This window comes from Varanus komodoensis, unplaced genomic scaffold (assembly GCF_004798865.1).
Source record: "Varanus komodoensis strain SLA01 unplaced genomic scaffold, ASM479886v1 scaffold72, whole genome shotgun sequence".
Taxonomy (NCBI): domain Eukaryota; kingdom Metazoa; phylum Chordata; class Lepidosauria; order Squamata; family Varanidae; genus Varanus; species Varanus komodoensis.
The window spans coordinates 1,803,264-1,813,743 of NW_025336374.1; the positions used below are offsets into that span (position 1 = coordinate 1,803,264).

At 46.3% G+C, this 10,480-nt stretch overlaps 1 protein-coding gene across 1 annotated transcript; it reads right to left on the reverse strand.

The window, feature by feature from the left end:
* Window positions 1–636: 636 nt before the first annotated feature.
* On the reverse strand, window positions 637–10,259 carry SLC46A2 (solute carrier family 46 member 2). Its single transcript, XM_044452477.1, has 4 exons — window positions 8,582–10,259; window positions 4,750–4,833; window positions 2,721–2,877; window positions 637–1,779 (listed from the first exon to the last, which is right to left on the reverse strand). The coding sequence occupies exons 1-4, from the start codon at window positions 9,630–9,632 to the stop codon at window positions 1,722–1,724; spliced, it is 1,350 nt and encodes a 449-aa protein (XP_044308412.1). The 5' UTR covers window positions 9,633–10,259; the 3' UTR covers window positions 637–1,721.
* Window positions 10,260–10,480: the final 221 nt, after the last annotated feature.

Genomic DNA, 10,480 nt, shown 5'->3' on the forward strand with positions numbered 1-10,480 from the left:
TCTAAGCGTGTAAGAGTGTGCCCGGGCATTCAAGGGATGGGTGAGGGGTGGGGGTGGCCAGGGCTGTGCCAGATACATGGAAAGGAGGGAAATGGTTTATCTTGTGCCAAGTACTGCCTCTCTTTGGTCGAACAGCTGTGTGTAAAAAAGGTATATGTGTGTGTGAGGGTTTGTTTTGCTTGTGCATTTCTAAGCAGCGTTGGCTGGTGGAAATGAAAATGTGGCTGATCACATCACGATACGGAATCTCTATTTGTCATCAGTCATTGCCCATCTATGTAATATTTAGAAGCTGAAATGATGGTGGCAGCGGTTAAACTAAAATACACGGCTGAAATGAATAAAAATCACAAAGCAGACTTGGATCTTTAGATGGTTCATTCTCACAACTGAAACCACAAGCATGACACCCGGCCTGAACATGCATGTGGATTGTGGTTGGTTGGTTTGTTGCTAACTTTGGAAGCTGATGTGGATATGAAAGGAAGGTTCCTATTCCCTGCTTTGGTTCTCTTTTTGTCTCCCAGCTACTTTCATTTTGCCTAACAGCCAAACTTGGAAATCCATTTGCTTTCTTGTTTGGGTTTCTTGCACCGTGAGGGTGCATTCACACAGGAAGTTCTGCTATGCGTTGCCCTAGTACGGGGAATACCGGCTTCCCCCGAGCACTATGGGGCTTGCAAAGTGCCTCCCCAGGGAATTGTGCCTCACTGAGGTGCCAGTAGGGTCTGCTCACCCTTTTACAAGCCTGTGTGCAAAAACATTGTGGAGCGTTTGCTATATAATTGGAGCACTTTTGAGGGGGAGTGAACTAATTTATATTGCTCAAGAAAATGGTACATTTATGATGCTAGTGTCTTTTACCTCAAGAAAGAGCTGGACTGATAAATGCATTAAAAAAAATTAATAGCTACTGTGCCTTGATGTGTGCTATCTCAGCCTATATATTGTCTTAAATGCTTCCCATCACTGACCCCACCCCAAGATCTCAGAGATCACTTTAGATAGTTCACCAAAATACATCCATGGGAAAAAGGCAAATCAAAGGTTTGAAAGATTCTATTGGAAAAAATTCTGAAAGCAAAATGTGGTACATCCATTGTCAGAAAACTATATGCCATTCTGGTTTACTACTTGTAGCGCTGGATTCTGGATAACTTAAAGGGGACGTCAGAAACAACCCATCTGATTGATGGGATTAGAAACCTGAACTGTGGGTGGTGATTGCTGTATCTTTAGGAAATGGAATCTTCTTATGGCAGTCTTCATAAGCTGCCATTCTGTGAGGGGGTTGAACTTGTGAAGATGTTGATTCAGTTTAGGATTTGTGTGTAGGCTCTGGCTTAGACTGCTGGAAATGTTTGGAAAATACTTCCTGTAGTATGTACATCTCTTTTGTTCCACTGCTGCCATTGAGCAAACAGGTTTTGCCGGTTTTCTTTTCTTTTCGTCCTATGTTTTCCACCTAGTGGCTGCAAACTTGAGCAGGCACTGGCAACCGCTCCTTGTAAATACTAATCTCACGTGTTGTCTGGGCACCTCTCCCTTTTAACTCCTGTCAATGGTAAGGATAATTCCTAAAAGTTCAGCATCTCTCGCAGTACAGCCTCAACACTGAAGTGACCTCTGATCCATCAAGCTGATCCATCGAGCCACTGGATGGTGGAATTGCTTCCATTCCATGCGTCTGCTTCTGAAAAAAGGACAGCCCCTTTCTGCTCTCATTCAGTTAAAATCTCCTGCGAACCGGATGATACTCGCTGCTTATATGCTATGATGCTGCAGTGGGGAGAAGAAAGATTGAGTGAATGAATGCACAGTTCACCATTTGTGCCAGTGGTTCCACCAGCCATTTTCACAGGCATTCGTCTTCTCCATTTCAAACTCTCTCACTTGGAAATCAAAGCTGACACACTTTTTGACATAAATAGAGCTAGCAGAACAAAGGGTGGCTCATAAAACAAAGAGAAAGTAATAAAGACCCTGCAAAGAAACTTCATAGTGTAGAAGGTCTTAACCCACTTTGAGGATACTCCATGCCTTTCACTTTTCCTCTCATTTTTGTTGTCCTGTCTCCCTGCTATCTTTCTGCAGCCACTGAGTAGACCTGCCCCTCTTGGGTTGTTTTTGTGCTCCACCCCTGCATGGCCATGTGCCCTCTTTTACAAAGTACAGTCCTCGCTTTGAAGGCACCCTCTGCCTGGATAACGGTCTGACCCACATCTGGTTTAAAGGTGGGAGAGAAGCCATGGTCTTGAGGTTGCCCATCAGCAGCATTTGGCAGGTTGAGCAGACACACGGATTTCCCAGCCATGGTCTCTCTCACTGCAGTGAGCAGCACTGTTTCTATTGAGCTGCTCATGGAAAAGGTGTCCTGCTAGCATAACAGTGCAGTGCTAATTTCCCCCGTGAGTGTTGTGCCAGAAGGTCAAGTAAAGCCAGCTCTCCTAGTCCCAGCCCAAAAAACTCTAACCACTAAAATAGGCCAGCTTTTGATTTCATCTTCTTTTAAAGCAGAATTCTTTGAAGCAGCTTACAAAAACAACAGGTGAAAAATAATGATAAAATACCTAAATGCTATGACTAAAACTGAGCAGACCAGTGCAGCACCTTGGAATGGAATTGGAGGTGAAAAGCTGTGCTCTTTTGTGGAGAAAAAGCAGTCCCCACCTGGCAGGACAATGTCTGGAAAGAAGCAGTTGACCTTTTGTTTGACTTACCTGATGGGAATGATACTTAGGCAGCCTACGCTGCACGACAGCAGAAAGCACAACCCGCTGAACCAGTCAAGCGTTCCCTGATAGATTTTATTATAGATTGTCGATGTCACAGCACCTGTGAGCACCAGCGACAGCTGCAGCAGAACAAACACCTTTCCTAGAAACCGGAATGGAAGCAAAACACAATACGGAGCATTCAGGATTACTTGGAAGAACAATCTGCTATCTTGCTGTTTTTGTTCTTCTCAAATGACCAAGGTGAAAGTGCTCAAAATAATTTGGGGCCTTTATCTCCCCTCTCTTTTGCATCTCAGTTACATAGAGAGAGAGGCAGAATTCAGAATTTAGGAGAGAAGTTAAATTAAAATGTTTGTGTGTGTATTTATGTTCAGCTCTGAAACAACTTCTTGAACAGCTTTGAGAGTGTGTGGTTTTTGCGACCCAAACATTGTCTCACTGTTAATGGGCCAACCAAGCACAGTTCAGTTCTGGAAACCTGCATACTGAAAGAAGTGCTCTATTTCCCACGAGGAGTCAGGCAGTGATGGTGCTGAATTTGCAGAGGAAATATCCAGGTGCGGGAACTGAATGCAACACCTTTGGGTTTAGGAATAACATGATCCTTGCAGTAAAAACAACAGTTTCCTCTGGAACGTTCGCGCCATCACTGGCTACTGGTCATAATGGCTAAGCGTTATCTGCAGTGCTTGACAAAGGGCACCTCTGCACGCCAGTTGCTGGGGAACCCAGCCCAGCCCAACTCAACCCAAGAATGGCCCCAAGAGTGGGGGAAGTCTCTCCCACGTGGCAGATTGTTCAGAGAGACGCTGTATTCTGAACAAGCGGTGGGGTGGGGGAAGCCTTTGACGTGTCTTTCACTTTTCTTTAAGTTTCTCAGGACAAGCATGAGAATCAGCCCTGTTTTGTTTTGATTTGTTTTTTGCTTTGTTTATTGATAAAGAAAAGAGAGCAAGAGAAACATAGAATGAGAAAAAGAAAAAGTTACCAAGGGACTTCCTACAAAAATTGCTCATAAAACTAGATGCAGGAAGGTTCCTCAGGAATAATCATTCCATCGTCTGAAGGGAATCAGCCTGCTTTGGAAGGGCAGGAAGGGCTTTCAGGAGGGGAGGGGGAGCAGGGTGAGACCCAGTCCCTGACCCAGCGTGGGGGACGCAGAAGAAACAAGTCGCTTGACTGGAGGGGCTTTGCTGTGTGCACCATCTTGCCCTCATGCAAGATGGAGGTGGCGAGCCAGCCTGAGGGTGGGGCCAGAAGCATTACTGAAAGGGAGGGCTGGAAGGAAAGCGTCCAGTTTGGACTCAACTCTTTACATGAACAGAGGCTTCACTTTTTCAGCTTTGGTCAAAGATTGTTTAGAGTGCGAACTGTTCCTTTATCTGTGGAACCACAATAAAAGAACCGCTTTTGAAAACACTGTTTTGAGTTTTTGGGACCAGAGGGAACTGCTCATGGCAGCTTCCCACAGGCTGGCATTTGTATGAAAGCAGGCTGGCCTAGGCAGGTCCTGGCTCTTCTCAACATCTTCTGCCCAGCACAAGTGCCAGGAATAATAATTATTTCACTCAGATTAACCTACCTATTCTTCTGCACATAAGAAAATTCCTGCTAGATTAGGGGACTTAGCCCAGCGTCCTACTCCCAATACTGGCCAACCATATGCCTTCAGGAGGTCTCCCCACTGTCAGAAACTGGCACCCTCAGGCAACCAGTGTGGACTCTGGAAGTGGGATTTCCCCTTCCAGGCACCCTTTTGATTCCCAAGAAAGCCCCTGAGCCTCATGTCTCTCAGCCTCAGCAGTTTGCCGCCTCTACAATTTTGTGAATAGGCAAGCTCCCCCCACACCCTCATGGCAGTCCTTTTAGTGAAAGCACCCACAGCATTTGCTCAGCCTTCCAAAAAATGCCCCCCCACCCCCTCAAGGAAGTGCAACTCGTCCTTAAAGCAAGCAACTTTTTTTGGGGGGGGTGCTTAAAGAACACTGAGCTCCTCAAACTAGCTCCTTACCATAGGATGATTCTCCTACATGTTTGGATAACAAAGATCTGATGGTTGGCATGGGAATAAGGGCAAACAGCATCACTGCACGAGCTGGAAGAGAAGAGAAGGGGACGGAGAGCTTACGTTAAGCACCAGTGCAAGCTTCCAACGCAGCATCTTAGCTGAAGCAAGGTGGCTGTTGAACTTCAGACGCACAGACCACACTTGGCTTGCCTGGCGTCTTAGTCCGGCCTTCTAGGGTTCCCCAGTGGCCATGTGTCCTACTGGCTCCATCCCTCCCCTCTGACCACGGAGCAGTTCCCCAGCTATGGCACATTCCTCCCAGCTCCCTCTCTAAATGGTCAAAATGCCTCTCCTCTGCCTGAGATGCTGGAAGTCAGCCTTAAGCAAAAATAAGCTGGACGTTTTGCTGTTTTGGCCCACCATTTTTGCTGCTGGTTCTGCCCCCTTTTTGTCCCAGGGAGCGTCTTCAAAATGGAGCGTGGCCCTTGGGCCCAGCATGCCTGAAACAGAAGCTGAGAAGCCCCAATTCATGTTTCAGTGCCAGCACAAACTAAAACGGTTCTGCAACATGATATCCCTTTACAAGTACCTCGAAGGCTGTCACAAAGAGGAAGGTCAAGATCTCTTCTTGCTCACGCCAGAGTGCAGGACACAGAATAATCAACTCAAGTTGCGACAACCCAGATTCAGGCTGGATATCAGGAAAAGCTTCCTCACTGTCAGAGCAATGCAACAGTGGAACCAGCTGCCCAGAGAGTTGGTGGGCTCTCCCACACTAGAAACATTCAAAAAGAACCTGGACAGCCATCTGAGTGGGATGGTGTAATGTGGTGTCCTGCAACAGCAGGGGGTTGGACTCGATGGCCTTCATGGTCCCTTCCAACTCTACTATTCTATGATTCTATGATCTGGAAGGTCACACATTCCCCATCCATGTACTAAAGGAAGGCAAGTTGCTCCAAGCATCTTCCTGCAGGTGTAATGATACTGATTTGTCCTTCCTACCCAGGCTGAAAGGGAACAAATCCACACAGCTCCCTCTCCACCAGGACACCGCAACTGTGAACCACTGCAATGATTTCATAGGAAGGCAGGGTTTAAATGTAAGAAAAGCAACAGCAGAAATGCCAGTCCTGGCACACAGAGGTGGTTTGAGGAGGGCTGGTGTCTCTTCTTTGGTGGGAGCAGCACCACTGTTTGCAAAGCAAGGTGTAGGTTAGAGGGGAGCGGAACGCTTTGTGCTCAGCTTCCCAGGCTCATGGGACAAGATGTGTGGCAAGCTGATGGCGGATTCACACGTGCAGAGCTCTTCAGGGAATCATGGAATATAGAGTTGGGTGGGGCCAAGAAAGCCTTTGGCCCCGACCCCCTGTTGTTGCAGGACACCAAGTTACACCATCCTATTTAATGAGCCTCGGCCAGATGTGTGGCTTGGTGCTACTGAAAAGACCATGTTTGAGGTGAGATCAGTTGCAATGTCATGACTACAGCTGAGCTGAAAAAATTCTCCCACATTTTTTACCGGTTTCACTCCATTTGATTGGATAAAGCAATTGCTTTGCCACAGCGTTGTTGCATGATGGACATGCTTCTTTGCAGGAGCCTGTTCTGTTCAACCCATGCTGTTATTTTTAAAATTAGTTTTAAGTAGGGCTAGATTGAGCAATCATTTAATCAAGTGTACTGGCCCTCCTGGCTTGTCATACCAGGAAGTAGTCTGAGTCACTTTCTGTTCCGTATTGCCTCTAGGTAGGTGGCCTATTTTCATTAAGCTTATTTATTAAACTGGTTTATTTATTAAATTGGTTTATTTATTATGTTTCTAACCCGCCACATTAGCCATATGGCTCCCTGGACAGGTTACAGCAATTAAATACAAAATAAAATACAAAATAAACTAAAAAAGAGATTAAAATACATTATAAAACAATAATTACAAATAAAGAATATAAGATGTGCCAGATGAATGACATACCCATTGTTGTGGTTGTTGTTGGCTTTGTACCTCCTATGTGGCCTTCTTTTCATAATAAATTAATTTTAATTTAATTAATTTAAATAATTTAATTGAGTAAAAGGTGCCCAGTGGCTGTTTTTCTTTTAAGAGAGCTAGTAATATAGCAGGGAGTGTTTTGACACCATTCAGTAGCACTTGGCAAACTGGTTTCCTAGTGATGTGCTGGATAGCATATCCCATCATTGCCTGTTGGTATGGCCAATGGTCACACTGGTTGAGCATGATGGGAGTTGTTGTCTGACAGTGGCCATGATGGCTGAGAACGATGGGCATTGTAGAGGGAACTAGCTCGAGAAAAACAGCCTTAAAGATTAACATATTGACTCGCTATGACTTTTTGTTGATGGGAGCCCAGTGGCCAGCACGGGGATCCACGGGAGGGAATGTCTTTGCTTTTCCTGTCACTGAAGAGCTCGCCATGTGGCTGTAGCTGATACTAACTTGTTTACTGCACAGCAATAGCAAACTGCACTTACACAGGTGTTGTGAGAACTGTTATATAAGCGTGAACCTGTTAATACTTTCCCTAAAATTGTTGCTCAATGCAAACCGTAGCTTTCTCAAAGCCAGCTTACCTTGTCCTGGTGCAGTTTTGCTTGATTAAAATCTGTAGATTAGTGTGTCATATGGAAAAAGGGTCTCACTGTAGGGTTACAGGTTGTTTGCTGGCAAAGTGTTAAAGCAAAGGCCTGACTGAAGACAACATGCAGTAGCACTTCCCAGAAATAAGTGCCACGGGGTTCTACAGGGCTTACTAATCCTAATCAAATGTACATTAGCAAATTAATCGGTTAACTAAGCTTGTGCTCAGGTTCATAGAACTGAAACCAATTCTCCACCAAGGAGTATAATGTCTTTTTTTCCCCTTTAATTATGCTTGTGTACATGGTGCACACACGTTTAGATGTAAAAAAGAGGAAATGCATCCACAAAAGAGAGTGATCTATACAACATCTACAGGCGCAAATGTATATGCAAATTTAGAAAGAAAAGGAATTGCCTGTTATTGCTGGAGCAAGACCCAGCAATTATAATCATAGAATAGTAGAGTTGGAAGGGACCATGAAGGCCATGGAGTCCAGCCCCCTGCTGTTGCAGGACACCAAGTTACACCACCACACTCGGATGGCTGGCCAGTTTCTTTTTTAATGTCTCCAGTGTGGGAGAGCCCACCACTTCTCTAGGCAGCTGGTTCCACTGCCATATTGCTCTAACAGTGAGGAAACGTTTCCTGATGTTTAGCCTGAATCTGGGTTGTCAAGTTGATTATCCCATCTCCTCCACTCTGGTATCAGCAAGAAGAGATCTTGACCTTCCTCTTTTTGACAGTCTTTGAGGTACTTACAGAGGGATGCCACGTCCCCCCTCAGTCTTCCCTTCTCAAGGCTGACCATGCCCGGTTCTCTCAGAGAGGACAGAAAGAAGGATTTAGCGTTTCTCATAGGCACTTGGAAGCAAGCAGAAACACCCATGCCTGGAATGGGGCAGCTTAGCAGGTCACTTAATGGAGTTCCACTGACCAGTGCTGGCTGCAGAAACAATCATGTCCACTTGTGCGGGGGCTTGCTAAATCCCGGTTTTGCAAGTGTTGGGCCCTACTTGTGCAATAGGATCAGAGGATGACAGCAAAACCATAGGATACACCCAGAAAATGTCATTTAAACAGAAATGTGCTAGATTGAACTCTAGCAGGGAAGGTTATGACCAGGTCACCCATGTGCCCACCCAGCCTGCTGTCCAGGTACCAATTTTAAAAAAAGATGTACATACAAAACCTAGATAGCCTTGAGTAAAAGGTATGGAAGAGCTCCAACTCACCAATGTAAAACAAATATGTTTGACGCACAAAGGCCATGATGAGAATCCCGGCTGAGAAGGACACAATCCCCATCATGATCATGGTGGTGTCTCTTAAACATTTGGAGAACACTAAGACTCCAAGGAAACTGGTGATGAAGATGGTATAGCCAGCAGCGTTGGCATAGCCAATATATTCTGGTCCCCAGCTCAGAGGTTCTTTGAGCAGAAAGAGTGGTAGCACATCCATAGCTCCTACTACAGCTAAGTCATACATGACGGCCCCTAGAAAGAGCATGGCAAGGATGAGCTTGGAAGGAACCACTGGAGGAAGACTTTCTGTTTCATGGAAGACAGAATTTCTGTCATCTTCATCCAGCTTGTTCTCAGGATGGTCCGTGACCATGGAAGCAGCTAGGCAAGAACCTTCAGGCTTGGGAACTCGGAGAACAAGCATGCTGTAGAGGAGACAAAAAGCATATAAACCAACGCTGCAAGCAACCAACACTGTGCCTTGCCGATACTTGAGGTGGAAATTGACAAAGAGATGGCCGGACGCAATGCTCCCCACAAAGCCGGCGATGCCATAGACAAGCTCAATAATGATGAGGCGTAATGTTCTCCTGCTCTCCAAGGAGCCCTGGGATCCCACGGCCATGACGCTGGCCCAGTAGGTAGCGAACCCTCCTGCTAGCCCATGCCAGGCAGCAGCCCCGTACATCACCTCAATTGGCCATGAGAAAAGGATCAAAAAGAGCAGAAGCATCCGAGAGATCAGGTAGCCCCCCAGGGGTACACAGAGGGAGATCTTCCGGCTCTTGGAATCACCCAGCCGACCCAGGCTGTAAGCAGTCAGCAGCGGAGTCAGGCTGTCAATGAGTTTGTAGATGATGTAGAAGTTGGAGATGGCTTTCTGCTGCTCAGCCTCACTGTAGGTGAGGGAAGAGGAATTGGTCTGGTTGTAGTAATTCTTGACCTCCATCAGCAGCCCCGTATCATAGAAAGCGCTGGCAAGCTGCGCCCCAGCAACAACAGGCTCAATCCAGGTCCTCATTTCCATCATGCTCAGCATTTTAGCTGAGAGTTAGAGATTGTTAATCCTTTTGGGAAGGACAGAAGAAAGGGAGACTGGGAACCAAATCCAGGCTTTCTGAGCTTGTCCACAAAAGCACAACTCACTGCATTAAATGGTGCTGCCTGGGACAGACTCTGCTTTTCAAAACATATCTCTGCCTCCTTAAATAAGCAAAGTTTTGTTGCCTCTCCCCCTGACTCTCTCCCTGTTTCTCCTCTCATGCTTAGATTATGCTTATGTGCTTGGGAGGACGCCGCCCGCTCCTCCCAGTGTGACTTTAAGGAGTCACATGGCCCTGTTTCTGAAATTCTCAGTCTCGTTTTAGGAAGTAAAAGTAGTCTGGTCACCTTGTTTTGCAATGTGGAGTCAGTTGCCAAGGGATTTATTCCTCTTGGATGGCTGCTCCTGGGTTCTGCATACACAGCCATGAGGCTGCTTGTAAACACAGCGGCTGCGGACGGTGGCAACAAAGATCTGGCAAGAGAGTGCGCACTCGTATGCTCTTGCTGCAGCAGTGTTTCCTCCCGGCCAGCTCTCCCTCATCTCACACAACGGCGTTTCCCAAACCAACCCCGAGTAGGGCAAACAGTCGAGTGAGAAGGGAGAGTAAGGGAAATGGTGACAGGGAAGAATGACAAGGGTATGAAACAGCTTGTCAAGTGGTGTGTGCATCTCTGTATATATTTACATTTGTCATACCCTGAACACAAAGACAGTTGTCCCAGGAAAAAAAAAGCCTCCCACGGAGTCTCACAGTGAAGGACAAAATGAGCTCCCTGCCCCACTTTGCAGTGGAAATGACAGGCATGCGATCAGAGAATCAAGCGTTCTCCCCTCCCCTCCCC